Source organism: Schistocerca nitens, chromosome 1 (genome assembly GCF_023898315.1).
Source record: "Schistocerca nitens isolate TAMUIC-IGC-003100 chromosome 1, iqSchNite1.1, whole genome shotgun sequence".
NCBI classification, from domain to species: Eukaryota; Metazoa; Arthropoda; class Insecta; order Orthoptera; family Acrididae; genus Schistocerca; species Schistocerca nitens.
Window position 1 is genome coordinate 1,013,527,721 of NC_064614.1, and position 16,210 is coordinate 1,013,543,930.

At 39.7% G+C, this 16,210-nt stretch overlaps 1 protein-coding gene across 1 annotated transcript in view; it reads right to left on the minus strand.

Annotated features, from left to right (window-relative positions):
- Positions 1–3,369: 3,369 nt before the first annotated feature.
- LOC126220775 (trichohyalin-like) overlaps positions 3,370–16,210 on the minus strand; it is a 141,499-nt gene continuing 128,658 nt past the window's right edge. The window contains exon 7 of the mRNA XM_049942155.1: positions 3,370–3,420. Coding sequence (XP_049798112.1) covers positions 3,370–3,420 — 51 coding nt within the window. The remainder of the gene's footprint in view (positions 3,421–16,210) is intronic.

The following is a 16,210-nucleotide window of genomic DNA, read 5'->3' on the forward strand; positions in this document are numbered from 1 at the left end:
TGGCTGAACCCTGAGATAGGAAGTTCTGCAATATTTAGTGAGGGTTGGAACGTCTATCAGAAAGACAGATTAGACACTATAGGAGGTGGTGTCTTCATTGCAGTTGATTAAATATTGTGTCTACTGAGGTCAAAGTAGAGTGTGATTGTGAAGTTATCTGGACATGTTTAACAGGGCTAGGAGAAATAAAGTTAATTGTTGGGTGTTATTACCGGCCACCAGGTTCCACCGTGACACTTGTAGAATCATTCAAAGGGAGTCTACACTCTGTATCACAGAAGTACCCGGATCGTGCTATATTAGTTGGAGGCGACTTCAACCTACCTAGTATAGACTGGGATGTCTATGGATTCATTACGGGTGGTACAGACAAGCCGTCGTGTGAATTACTTTTGAACACATTATCCGAAAACTGTCTTGAGCAGCTAAATCAACAGCATACGCGTAATGGAAATATTTTAGATCTGGTAGCCATGAACAGACCAGACCTCATCGACCGTGTCAGTGTTGAGACAGGGATTAGTGATCATGATGTTGTCATTACGACTATGGTCACAAAAGTTAAAAAGTCGGTCAAGAAGGCTAGGAGAGTATTCTTACTAGAAAGAGCTGATAGCAGTTGTTAGCATCCCACTTAGTAAATGAATTTACTTCATTTACTTCCAGTACGATGGATGTGGAAGAATTATGGGCAAATTTTAAACACATTGTAAATCATGCATTGGAGAAGTACGTGCCGAAAAAGTGGGTTACGGACAGAAAAGACCCACTGTGGTTTAACAGCACAATTTGGAAAATGCTCAGGCAGCAAAGACAGTTGCACTCACAGTACAAGAAAGATCGGGAGAATGAGGACAGGCAAAAGTTAGTAGAGATTCGTGCTGCTGTAAAAAGAGCGATGCGTGAAGCATACAACCACTACCACCGTCATACCTTAGCAAAAGATCTTGCTGAAAACCCAAGGAAATTCTAGTCTTACATAAAGTCGGTAAGCCGGTCGAAGGCTTCCATCCAGTCATTCACTGATCAGTCTGGCCTGGTAATGGAAGACAGCAAAACAAAAGACGAAATTTTAAATTTAGCATTTGAGAAATCTTTCACGCAGGAGGATCGTAAAAACATACCGCCATTTGAGTCTCGTACAGATTACCATATGGAGGACATAGTGATAAGACATCCCTGGGGTTGTGAAGCAGCTGAATGGGTTGAAAATAAATAAATCGCCAGGTCCTGATGGGATTCCAATTCGGTTTTACAAAGAGTACTCTACTGCATTGGCTCCTTACTTAGCTTGCATTTATCACGAATCTCTTGCCTAACCTAAAATCCCTAGTGACTGGAAAAAAGCGCAGGTAATGCCTGTATATAAAAAGGGTAGAAGGACAGATCCTCAAAATTACAGACCAATATCCTTAACATCGGTTTGTTGCAGGATTCTCGAACATATTCTCAGTTCGAATATAATGAATTTCCTTGAGAGAGAGAAGTTGTTGCCCATGCATCAGCACGGCTATAAAAAGCAGCGCTCCTGCGAAACACAACTCGCCCTTTTTTCACATGATATCTTGCAAACCATGGATGAAGGGTATTAGACAGGTGCCATATTCCTTGACTTCCGGAAAGCGTTTGACTCGGTGCCCCACTGCAGACTCCTAACTAAGGTACGAGCATATGAGATTAGTTCCCAAATATGTGAGTGGCTCGAAGACTTCTTAAGTAATAGAACCCAGTACATTGTCCTCGATGGTGAGTGTTCATCGGAGGTGAGGGAATCATCTGGAGTGCCCCAGGGAAGTGTGGTAGGTCCGCTGTTGTTTTCGATCTACATAAATGATCTTTCGGATAGGGTGGATAGCAATGTGCGGCTGTTTGCTGATGATGCTGTGGTGTTTATGGAAGGTGTCGTCATTGAGTGACTGTAGGAGGATACAAGATGACTTGGACAGGATTTGTGATTGGTGTAAGGAATGGAAGCTAACTCTAAATATAGATAAATGTAAATTAAAGCAGATGAATAGGAAAAAGAATCCTGTAATGTTTGATTACTCCATTAGTAGTGCAGCGCTTGACACAGTCACGCCAATTAAATATTTGGGAGTAACATTGCAGAGCGATATGAAATGGGACAAGCATGTAATGGCAGTTGTGGGGAAGGCGGATAGTCGTCTTCGGTTCATTGGTAGAATTTTGGAAAGATGTGGTTCATCTGTAAAGGAGGCCGCTTATAAAACATAATGCGACCTATTCTTGAGTACTGCTCGAGCGTTTGGGATCCCTATCAGGTCGGATTGAGGGAGGACATAGAAGCAATTCAGCGGCGGGCTGCTAGATTTGTTACTGGTAGGTTTTATCATCATGCAAGTGTTATGGAAATGCTTCAGGAACTTGGGTGGGAGTCTCTGGAGGAAAGGAGGTGTTCTTTTCGTGAATCGCTACTGAGGAAATTTAGAGAACCAGCATTTGGGGCTGACTGCAGTACAATTTTATTGCCACCAACTTATATTTCGCGGAAAGGCCACAAAGATAAGATAAGAGAGGCATGTAGGTAGTCATTTTTCCCTCGTTCTGCTTGGGAGTGGAACAGGGAGAGAAGATGCTAGTTGTGGTACGAGGTACCCTCCGCCACGCACCGTATGGTGGGTTGCAGCGTATGTATGTAGTTGTAGATGTAATATATGTCTTGTAATTATGTTGTATATTTCATTATGTCAGGATGCAATATGTGCATGTCCTTGAGTTGCTGTGGTGTGCTACAATCTGTTATGCCCTCAGTCCAGAAGTGTTACAACCTATCGTCATAGCTGGCTACTAGCCGATGCCCTTCAGCAAAAATTTTTAAATTGTTGAAAGGTATAGTGGCACTGAACATTTATTAAAATTTAGTGGTTCCCACTCTTTTATATATATTAGATACGCAGTACTGTTTTGAGCGAATCAGTATTCAGTTCGTCTCGTGAAGGGAATAGCCTTGGGTTCGCTAGTTGCCGGGAGCGAACCAACATTGCTATAAATACAACAGACCACTGGATATATGTGTTTTCAAGTTTCCTGCTATGATGAATTTCAGTAGTACCTGGTTCGCTGGTTTTGTGGTTGACAAGTTAAGATTTGCTTAACAGTCCATGTTATGCTGGGAGATCTCTGAATATTGAAGGAACCATTATGAAAAGACAATATACTGCAAATCTATTGCTTATTACCAACTGTGCTGATTGACTATTTAACCCAGGGATTTTGGTGGGACATGTGATGCCACAACCTGAAGAGGTTGTGAACTTTGTTTAAAATGTTTAATTTTATGGATTAAAGTGGTGGTAGCATTTAGGTTGTTGATTTCTTTTTTTATTACTGACGCCTGTTAATGGGAGTTCAAGTTTTTGCTGGCACTTTTACACCTAAAGCAAACTGGCTGTACTGATTCTGAAATAAAAGAAAAAAAAATAAAATAAAGCCATGAAAGTTAAAAAGGAAAAATTAGTTTCCGACCAATAAATTCACAGAAATAACCCTACTATGACCTGTATTTAAAACAAAGTCTAACAAAGTGCTAAGAAAATAACAACTTGATAAAGTCCTATCCAGTGAAGCAAAGATATTGAAAACTTGCTAGCTGGAAAGATGATAATAATAATTACTATTATTATTATTATTATTCTGAAAAGAAATTAACCAAAAGCACAGCTTCAAACATCCTATTCAAATTATTAATATTACAAACAGTTTAAGGCAAAAATATAAAAAGCTGAGAAAATTAGATTTTATCTTCAGAAAAGCAAAATAAAATAAAGCCATTACAGGTAGCAAATGATATTCCTGACCTGCCTTGTAACTTTATCTCTGTTACTGTTTCAAACTGACAAAAGAAAAGAGAGTAATTTTCACTGGATTTAATTTATGATAAGTAAAAGTTTCCATAAGTAGTTTTGCTAATGAATTTAACATGCTACAACAGAGTGAATGGTTTTATTTTCAGTATACATTTGGCTTTATTTTCAATATGGGATTAGCCGGAATGCGACAGACAACTCGTGCAGTATGATCAGCAGTCATTTAAGTTTTACAGTCATTGAAGTTTTATACTTCAATACAATAAATTATATCAAAGAAGAGACTATATTATCAAACTAATAAAGGCATTTTTTTTGTAAAACACCAGCTATGTAAGATTAGTTCTGTACACTAGTACCCTTAATCTTCAAATTCACAAATACGTATGAGCATTTCCTTAAGAACTAGGGAATCGTTTTGATAATGTAGTAAGGCAGACGTATTTTAACAATAGACAGTATTTATACATGCAACATCACATTTGTTCTGCAGAACCTATATTCAGGTATGTGGTTGCACAGGGTTATACAAGACACACTGTAAATTGTGCTTCATGGGTAACGTGACACAGAGCACTTTCCCACAAATGACATTCATGACCAAAAACTGCCATCTGAAACATGCATATGTAAATTCCGTAATAACAGCTTCATACAAGGTAGCACGGATTCACCAAACAGACTGCTTGGCATTGACTGACCACACACACCATTTGGGTAAGACTGATTTATGTCACCAGAATGATTTCAATATCTGATTCTTCAATTTCTCCTGGCATATTTGTTGATCGAACAGTCCATGGAAGTAATCTCTGTTCATAGTGGCCAACAGGCACAATATTTCGGCAATCAGACTTGTCAGTCACCGTTGCCAGGTGTGCTGATGAACTCAGCTCTTGGGGGCACATAAACTAGTTATATCACTCCCACTGTAAGCTGTTCCCTCCACCGTCCATGCCTGAAGGCACAAGTTGGAGCCACAGAGGCGAATGCATCAGCGCCTGTCATAGCATTTTTGTAGTTGCTCTGCTTGCCTTGGCTGCCAGAGCATTTTGTTTGCTGAGTGTTTTCCTAATTAGAGCCCTTGCCCCTAGTATGACTTATGATCACTTCTCTAACAACAAGGTCCCAGTTTTTCAAAGCTTGGGCTAAAATCCTGGTACATTATTACTCCATCGCATGATTGTCCGAGAAACAGTGCTCTGTGACAGCCGATTTTTTGGGATTCATTAGTTGATTGTGCTGCTGGTATTCTCGGAATCAGTCTTCTACAGAGTGCACAGTTTGTCCAATACACATTTTGCTACACTGACACGGAACCTGATATACCCTGGCCTTCCACGAACCAAAGTGATCTTCGAGACTCCCCAATGATACCTGTGTTTTATTTGGCAGACAAACGACAGTTCTTACTCGATGCTTTAACATATGTGCCCAACTTCCACAGAGAGCCTATAAAGGCTGTGGTTACATGACTTTAGGTTGTACTGCAGTTGTGGGGTGAGTAATGCACTTAATCTGCCTATCTGAGTAAACATTTTTTCAGAACACAACTGTGAGGTGGTCCAGTCCCTGGGGCAGACACTCTGCGTCTGAGATGGTGCACATTCTGTGTACTAGTATTTTTAATACTCCATTCTTCTGCACAGGATGGTGGCGGCTGACTGTGTGCAAATACAGATAAGGGTGTATTTTCTTCTGATACACTCTGTCGCCCGGCATGCCATCAGCTTCTCTCTTGTCCATGACATCTAGGATTGGTTGTCTACTTTCTTTTCAGGTCTTCATAATAAATTTGATGTTGGATTGTGTGGAGTTCAGATGTACAAGGAATCAGTCCTTTCTGTGGGGACAGGTGATGACTGTGTCGTTATTGCTGCATACTAAACTCCTTTCCTAGACAATAACTGCTTCAGAAAGTGGTAATGAAGGTCATTTTTACAGTGTGTTAACTGTAAGACAGCAGAGTTGTGAGGGGAGTGCGGGGAGAGGAGGAAGCAAGCATTGGCTGGCAAGGGGAGAGGGGAGCGGAGCCGTTGGAGGGGACAAGGCACACCTACCAGTTGCAGTGCTGGCACTACAAATTGCACGTCATGCTTACATGAAAGCAGACGAAAGGCTTGGAAGTAAAACTCGCTTTAAATGTTGTTCGTAAACGAAACTGAAATTGTCATGTATATGTACAGGGTGTTTCAAAAATGACAGGTATATTTGAAACGGCAATAGAAACTAAACGAGCAGCGATAGAAATACACCATTTGTTGCAATATGCTTGGGACAACAGTACATTTTCAGGCAGACAAACTTTCGAAATTACAGTAGTTACAATTTTCAACAACAGATGGCACTGCGGTCTGGGAAACTCTATAGTACGATATTTTCCACATATCCACCATGCGTAGCAATAATATGGCGTAGTCTCTGAATGAAATTACCCGAAACCTTTGACAACGTGTCTGGCGGAATGGCTTCACATGCAGATGAGATATACTGCTTCAGCTGTTCAATTGTTTCTGGATTCTGGCGGTACACCTGGTCTTTTAAGTGTCCCCACAGAAAGAAGTCACAGGGGTTCATGTCTGGAGAATAGGGAGGCCAATCCACGCCGCCTCCTGTATGTTTCGGATAGCCCAAAGCAATCACACGATCATCGAAATATTCATTCAGGAAATTAAAGACGTCGGCCGTGCGATGTGGCCGGGCACCATCTTGCATAAACCACGAGGTGTTCGCAGTGTCGTCTAAGGCAGTTTGTACCGCCACAAATTCACGAAGAATGTCCAGATAGCGTGATGCAGTAATCGTTTCGGATCTGAAAAATGGGCCAATGATTCCTTTGGAAGAAATAGCGGCCCAGACCAGCACTTTTTGAGGATGCAGGGACGATGGGACTGCAACATGGGGCTTTTCGGTTCCCCATATGCGCCAGTTCTGTTTATTGACGAAGCCGTCCAGGTAAAAATAAGCTTCGTCAGTAAACCAAATGCTGCCCACATGCATATCGCCGTCATCAATCCTGTGCACTATATCGTTAGCGAATGTCTCTCGTGCAGCAATGGTAGCGGCGCTGAGGGGTTGCCGCATTTGAATTTTGTAGGGATAGAGGTGTAAACTCTGGCGCATGAGACGATACGTGGACGTTGGCGTCATTTGGACCGCAGCTGCAACACGGCGAACGGAAACCCGAGGCCGCTGTTGGATCACCTGCTGCACTAGCTGCGCGTTGCCCTCTGTGGTTGCCATACGCGGTCGCCCTACCTTTCTAGCACGTTCATCCGTCACGTTCCCAGTCCGTTGAAATTTTTCAAACAGATCCTTTATTGTATCGCTTTTCGGTCCTTTGGTTACATTAAACCTCCGTTGAAAACTTCGTCTTGTTGCAACAACACTGTGTTCTAGGCGGTGGAATTCCAACACCAGAAAAATCCTCTGTTCTAAGGAATAAACCATGTTGTTTACAGCACACTTGCACGTTGTGAACAGCACATGCTTACAGCAGAAAGACGACGTACAGAATGGCGCACCCACAGACTGCGTTGTCTTCTATATCTTTCACATCACTTGCAGCGCCATCTGTTGTTGAAAATTGTAACTACTGTAATTTCGAAAGTTTGTCCGCCTGAAAATGTACTGTTGTCCCAAGCATATTGCAACAAACGGTGTATTTCTATCGCTGCTCGTTTAGTTTTTATTGCCGTTTCAAATATACCGGTCATTTTTGAAACACCCTGTATGTTTGTCTACTATGCGCTCACAAACCATTCATCCGATTGCAATGAAACTTCAGTGAGTTGTTCTCTGAACGCCCGAAAACAGTAATCAACAATGTTTCAACAGTTAGGTAACCGTTATATGCATAGCGCAATTGATTAGGAGCCGGTACGGTAGCTCAGCGTGTTCGGTCAGAGGGTTAGGTGCCCTCTGTAACAAAAAAAACTGAGTTAATCGATCAACTACGAACCTCAATGGACGTCTTACGACGTCCGCCCCGAGCAGATGAAGCGAACAAAATGAGATTTAAAAAAAAAAAAAAAAAAAAAGGGGGGGGGGGGGGCGTGGTAAGGGCTTGTCACGCAGCGGCCCTACGTTCGATTCCCACATCTCGAAATTTTTATTTTTTTTTTTTTTCCCCATTTTATTTCATTCCCCGCAATGTTAAACTATTAATTATAAAATTTAAATATACTTAAACAGGTCATATAGTATAACGTAACTGTCAATCTCTATATATAAAAATGAATGTGTGTATGTCTGCCCTCTGTGCGTTCCAAAACCATTCATCCGATTGCAATGAAATTTTGGTGATTCCTTCATAGTAATTGCGAACAAAATATCTGAAAGGGAAACTCACCTTTTCTTGCCTGGCGTTTGTGGTGATACGCCAGGATGATTCTTGGAAAACTGTTTGAATCTTCCAATGCTACGCATGCTTTGTCCTGTGTATGTAGCAGCTCTCACCGTAGATTTGTAAATGTGGTGAAGCAATTTTTTCTACTCCCTTTCCCTTTCGCAGCATTCAATCACACGCAATATAATTTTGCGAGCATCGCTCCATAATACTGGTTTCCTTCTAACCGTAGGCCTAACGGTTAGGATTGTTGGCGACTCCCGAGATGGGCCAGCAACTGCCTCTTCACTAATTTTGATAATCTTTAGCACAACTGCACAATAACAACACGCAGAACAGTACAGCGCAAAACAATAACGAAGCAGACGACAATGGCTACCTTGTACAACACAGTCAGATACGTAATGTTGGCAGCAGTCGAAACTGCGTGCCTACCGAAGCTTCCCGACATTTACCGAGTTCTGCCAATTCAGGACTAGGGAGAGGTCTGCCATCTAAAAGTTTACACACTGTACTCCTATGGTTGTAGGTATGAACATGACTAATACTCTCAAATTGTGACGGATTATTCATGACAAATTTTGTTACAGAATATATATACTGTGATGCAGCAGTTAAAACGCCTAACTCCTTGAAGACGTACCAACAAGATGGGTAAACAGAAAACCATGAACATGACATATTGTTCTTACTGCTTGCTTTTCTGCAATAAATACACTAATCTAACTGAGGAGATACCCCAGATAATTATTCCAGAAGACATTGTTGCATGGAAATACATAAAATATGTTAGGAGGTTGATTTATTTGTTCCCAAGATTAGCAATTATACCAATAGCAATAGTGGCTGAACTTAATTGTTTGAGCAGCTCAGCAATGTGATTCTTGCGGTTCAAGTTCTCTTAAAAATGTATACCCAAAAGTCCGAAGCATTCTACCCTGTTTCCGCGACTCCTTTTCATGTGCTACATCAACTGCTCATATAGCACTACCTGTTGTGAGGAAGTGAACATAGAGCGTTTTCTCAAATTTTAGGGTAGTTCATTTTCAGATAACCGTTTGCTAATTCTTTGAAAAACATCATTATCAATTTCCTCTGTTGCTTTCTCTCTAATGTGATTTATTGTAACACTGGTATCACCTGCAAAAAGTGCCTATTCTGCTAAATGAATGTTAAGTGAAGATGATTCACATATACAGAGTGTGCAAAATGAAAGTGCCCTGAAAAATATTTACAAACATTCTTAATGAATATCACAGAAGATAATGGAAATGGCCACCACTGACATCGCTGCAGTACTGTGTTCAACTATCAAACTGTGAGACATGCATAGCAACTCTGCCTGAAGGATGGCGGCAATAGCATTTTCAATGTTCTGCTACAGCTCCTCCAGTGTGTAACAATTATTTGAGTACATATGACCCTCCAATGTGCCCCAAAGATAAAAATCACAGGGAGAGAGATAAGGCAGTTGAGACAACCAAGAGATTGCACTACCTCTGCTGACTTTGCTCTCCTCACCAAATACCTTATGCACTCATGACGAAGTTGTCCCGAGAGTGTATCTGTTGCTCCACCTTGCTGAAAATATCCATACAGTTATTCTTCTGTGAATTGATCCATGTAAGATTAAACAGTTTTTGGACATATCAGTTTGGTGAAAGAATCATGTTATGATGTGGACACCAGACATTGCATACCAAGCACCAACCTTGAGATTTTGCAACAGTTTTCCAAAGGACTGAATTATTTAATCCTATTTTTGCTGCTACATTTCATAGGTAACTGTTAAAAATACTAGCAACTCGTGAAGTATTGGTCACAACATTTTTCACTTACGATAGTTGCCCAGAAAGTATGACAATTCTTTATTGAACATAATGAGAATTACACACAAAGAAGAATGGTGTTTTACTTACACATACTATTTTTTCATGTAATCTCTATCCCATTCTGTGGCCTTCCTCCAGTGTGAAACAAGGTGGCGGAGTCAGCGCTTCACTGTGTGAATCACTTCCTCATCATCCTCAAAATGTATTCCATGAATGGCATTTTTTAATCTGTCCTCGCAAATGAACACATCAACTCGCTGCAACATGTCAGATGTGACAGCTGTGGATGGTCTCTCTGACTGCTGCAAATCGTTGATCTCTCCCAAACTGCCTTCTGATGACCTCACTCTCTGTGCCCAGTGACTAACTATACTTCTGTTGACAGCAGGTGCTCCATAGATTTCACACAATTTTGTGATTATTCCCCACAGTTTCCTTCTCTGCAGTGAGAAATTCAGTGACAACACATTGCTTGTAATGTACATCACCTACAGACACCATTTTGAATCTGTCCTGTAGCTACGCTATCTTTTTGTCATGACATGCTCATTTCTCAACATTTTAATGACTTTCCTTAATTTCAAGATTTTAAACATGGCTGCAGCAGCAACTGTTAAAATTCTTCACAATAAAGGATGACAGCCAAAACCAGTTGCAGGATAGAATTTTTTTATTAAAATTCTTGACCAAGGTTTCGGTACATATAAATATACCTTCATCAGAAGTAAAACTTCCTGAACAGAAAGACACATACATTAGAAAAGCCATGTCAACGAAAGTGAGAAACAGAAGCTTAAGTAATGGTGAAATTACTAAAGTAATACAGGTACAAAATCTTTAGTGCTTACTAAAATTACATCATGCAATGGAGAATAATAAAACAATTATGCCAAAGGCATCGTCAGTAATTAAAACATCATCTCCATTTGTACAACAAGTGTAATGGGCACGGGATCATAGCGAACAGTTTAACACCGTTACTTCGCCTATGAACTATTAAGACACGAGTGTGAAAGCACTAAGGCAGATTGTTTCGCCGCGAGAGGGCACTTGCATGTGCAAGACTCGCGTATATTAAAATCCATAAATACATACATAAGCGCATCAAAAATTATTAAAGGTTGTGTTAATTCAAACTCTGTCTTAATAAATAAAACGTATCAGGCCAATTAAAGACATTTATGTAAAATAAAAATATAGAACCAAATTTACCTGTGTCCTAGTGTCAAACGGATAAAGCTTGCGCTTGGAGCATCTAACGCGAGAGGGCACAAGTGTAATGCGCGAGAGTCTCGCGTAACGTAGGCAGTGAAATACATACTAGCGAAACAACCAAAATGTTATAATAAAACGAAACCATCTGTCATTATGAATAAAACATAGTAGTCATTTAACCACACATACACATTGAAATTCATAACTAACAAACATCACAATACGTAGAATCCCAACAAGACAGGAAAAGCGCATTTCACCGGTATTGAACATCTATGGCTCTTACGGCACACGCCAAGTGAACTGGACGACGTAGAGCTGCTTCATGAAGCTAATAAAGGTTACAAACTAGACTTGCTCGAAGAATTAGAGATTTTTAAGCATCTGTCTCTAAAAGATGGTTTTGTTCTTAATGAACAGGTGCAGCTTCGAAACAAAAAATTTTTAGACAGTTTCAAACCCCTCATTGCCTTAATGTAATATAGTCTGGCTGATTAGTAGTTATTTTCTTGCTTGTTGATGCCGGTGAAATGCGCTTTTCCTGTCTTGTTGGGATTCTACGTATTGTGATGTTTGTTAGTTATGGATTTCAATATGTATGTGTGGTTAAATGACTACTATGTTTTATTCATAATGACAGATGGTTTCGTTTTATTATAACATTTTGGTTGTTTCGCTAGTATGTATTACACTGCCTACGTTACGCGAGACTCTCGCGCATTACACTTGTGCCCTCTCGCGTTAGATGCTCCAAGCGCAAGCTTTATCCGTTTGACACTAGGACACAGGTAAATTTGGTTCTATATTTTTATTTTACATAAATGTCTTTAATTGGCCTGATACGTTTTATTTATTAAGACAGAGTTTGAATTAACACAACCTTTAATAATTTTTGATGCGCTTATGTATGTATTTATGGATTTTAATATACGCGAGTCTTGCACATGCAAGTGCCCTCTCGCGGCGAAACAATCTGCCTTAGTGCTTTCACACTCGTGTCTTAATAGTTCATAGGCGAAGTAACGGTGTTAAACTGTTCGCTATGATCCCGTGCCCATTACACTTGTTGTACAAATGGAGATGATGTTTTAATTACTGACGACGCCTTTGGCATAATTGTTTTATTATTCTCCATTGCATGATGTAATTTTAGTAAGTACTAAAGATTTTGTACCTGTATTACTTTAGTAATTTCACCATTACTTAAGCTTCTGTTTCTCACTTTCGTTGACATGGCTTTTCTAATGTATGTGTCTTTCTGTTCAGGAAGTTTTACTTCTGATGAAGGTATATTTATATGTACCGAAACCTTGGTCAAGAATTTTAATAAAAAAATTCTATCCTGCAACTGGTTTTGGCTGTCATCCTTTATTGTGAAGACTTTCCTTAAAATAGAATTTTTTTTTTTTTTTGGTAGAATGCCAATAATGTTGGATATTTAAATGTTACAACATTTATAAAACTTTCCAATTTACAAGAGATTTTAATCCTATTAGTTAGCCAAGGCTTCTAGATTTTTGAATGGATTTTCTGAATAACTCTTTAGAGTGCTACTTTTGAATACTGAAAGAAATTTATTATAGTATATATTTAATTTCACATTAGCATCTCTTTCTGTATGTACCTCATTCCACACTACAATAATAAGGAAAGTATAAATTGCTACTCACTACATAAAGGACATGTTGAATTGGAGACAGACACAACAAAAAAATAAGATTACTGTTTTTCAATGTGCCTGCTACAGCTTAACACATCTACATGGGGAGTAGCAAACTATCATTTCCATATTGTTGTTATTCCAACATGAACTTTCCACTGCTCAATTTTATCCCATGCAACATCTTTTAATTTATTCTTGAAACACTGTATCTTTGCCTCATTAAAAAGCCTCATTGCTTTGTATGAACATGCCTCAGAACTGTAAGTGTTGAATTCCTTCTTTCCATTATGTCTGCATCATCATAAGATGGTCCATAACAACTGTGTACACACTATTTCAGCCAGAAGACTGTGTATAAAAATTTTATCAGTTAGTGTCCTGCTATCTTGCTGTAAAAGAGTTAGAAAATTTGTTACTGAAATCGGATTTAAATAGCCAAATAAAGATTACAGTTCATTTTTCCTGTCATAATCTTTAAATAAATCTGCACTGAAATCTCCATAAACTACAAACAGTTTCTTCTTGTCTGACAGGTCGCTCAATAACGCATCTAGACTTCATAGCTGAAAGTTTCCTAGAGGGGATCTGCAGATTGTTACGAGTACAAGGTAAGTATTCTGCAGTAACATTTCACAAGCACATGTCTCTAGGTTCAGATCTATACAATAACTGCTTGTTTCAAAATTTTTCACTTTGTTTCCCTTCTTTTTTTATGTTAACTATGCAGGAAAATAAAGCCAGTCTGTAATCCCTGACATTTGACTTCTCTATCTCTGTGTCACACGGTGATCAGAAAAGAACAGATTATGTATCACTTCAGACTTTCACACATTCCCAGCACATCCAATTGAAGCATGTAAATAGTTCTTGTAATTGGTAGTCTAAGTGATTATCAAATTTTTGCATAGTAGATGATGATATTAATTAGAATCTTCTACACCTAAAAGCAATAAAGTTATAATTTTTCAAATGGAGTGGCTGCAGACTTTCACCCTTGAAAGCGAGGATTCAGGACTGTCTGTACCTTATAATAGTTCATGTCATAATTACAAAGAAGAAAATTTGTACAGCTGCATTATACAAGATGCGTGAGAAAAGTAATGACACTGATTTTTTTATCTACCAAAGTGGTTATTTGAATATAATAAAGGGAAACATTCCACATGAGAAAAATATATCTAAAAACAAAGATGATGTGACTTACCGAACGAAAGTGCTGGCAGGTCGATAGACACACAAACAAACACAAACATACACACGAAATTCAAGCTTTCGCAACACATGGTTGCTTCATCAGGAAAGAGGGAAGGAGAGGGAAAGACGAAAGGATATGCGTTTTAAGAGAGAGGGTAAGGAGTCATTCCAATCCCGGGAGCGGAAAGACTTACCTTAGGGGGAAAAAAGGACAGGTATACACTAGCACACATACACATATCCATCCACACATACACAGACACAAGCAGACATTTCCCTCCTCCTCGTATTGTTCGCGGAAAGAAGGATTGTCAGTATGCCTCTGTGTGGGCTCTAATCTCTCCGATTTTATCCTCATGGTCTCTTCGCGAGATATACGTAGGAGGGAGCAATATACTGCTTGACTCTTCGGTGAAGGTATGTTCTCGAAACTTCAACAAAAGCCGGTACCAAGCTACTGAGCGTCTCTCCTGCAGAGTCTTCCACTGGAGTTTATCTATCATGTTTTGAAATGTCTGCTTGTGTCTGTGTATGTGCGGATGGATATGTGTGTGTGTGCGCGAATGTATACCTGTCCTTTTTTCCCCATAAGGTAAGTCTTTCCACTCCCGGGATTGGAATGACTCCTTACCCTCTCCCTTAAAACCCACATTCTTTCGTCTTTCCCTCTTTCCTGATGAAGCAACCGTTTGTTGCGAAAGCTTAAATTTCATGTGTATGTTAGCGTGTCTATCGACCTGCCAGCACTTTCGTTCGGCAAGTCACATCATCTTTGTTTTTAGATATATTTTTCCAAAGTGGTTATTTGTTTTGAGACAACACTATTTTCCATTCAAAGTTAGTTCCCTTTGGCAGCAATATACTGGCAGAATGTTCCCAGTCTTGGCAGCAGTGCTGACAGGCTTCAACGTTCTACATCTACATCTACATCCATACTCCGCAAGCCACCTGGTGGTGTGTGGCGGAGGGTACCTTGAGTATCTCTATTGGTTCCCCATTCTATTTCAGTCTCGTATTGTTCGTGGAAAGGATTGTCAGTATGCCTCTGTGTGGGCTCTAATCTCTCCCATTTTATCCTCATGGTCTCTTCACGAGATATACGTAGGAGGGAGCAATATACTGCTTGACTCTTTGGTGAAGGTATGTTCTTGAAACTTCAACAAAAGCCCGTACCGAGCTACTGAGCGTCTCTCCTGCAGAGTCTTCCACTGGAGTTTATCTATCATCTCCGTAATGATTTCGCGATTACTAAATGATCCTGTAACGAAGTGCGCTGCTCTCCGTTGGATCTTCTCTATCTCTTCTATCAACCCTATCTGGTACGGATCCCACACTGCTGAGCAGTATTCAAGCAGTGGGTGAACAAGCGTACTGTAACCTACTTCCTTTGTTGATGACATTCTTTTGAATGTTCTCCAAAGTCCTGAAATGACATCCTTTTAAGACCTTTTTTTAAATTTCAAGAAAAGAAAAAATTCACAAGGACTCAAATCAGGTCAATTAGGAAAGGAAGGAGGGGGGGGGGTGGAACGCACAAATGCCTTTTCAGATAAAAAATTCCATGAATGAAGCATCCACTTGTCTGAAATGTTCGGTCTCACTTGATTCACCCTTTTCCAGAGTCTTTCAAAGGACATCTTTGTAAAACTGTTAGTTCTGGAGGAACAATCTCACAAATGCACACATGCATTTGACATTTTTGTTGGATTCTTAAGTTGAAGGTCTTCCTGAATGAGATTCTTCTTCAACATGTTTTCGGCCTTCCAAAAATGATGTGTGCAAATAAAACTTGTGATCTTGATAAGGAATGTTCCCTAGAGGCTCGTTTCAACTTTTCAAAGGTGGCATTCGCAGATGACCCACGTATAGCACAAAACTTGATGATATAACATTACTACAAATTATGCTGTTTCACTATTGAAACACACAATAAATGGCCACTCTCTCACGTTACAAGTTGAATTATATGTTGCTAGCACACTATGATTCCTCGCAATCTGACAAATTTACAAGTTTCCTAAGAAGTTGTAAAAGAAAGAGTGGTTTTTAGACAACTTGAAAGATCTCCCCTCCCTGTGTTGGGCACATCCTTTAACTTAAAGGCGTGATGTAGAATGTATGATAAACAAAA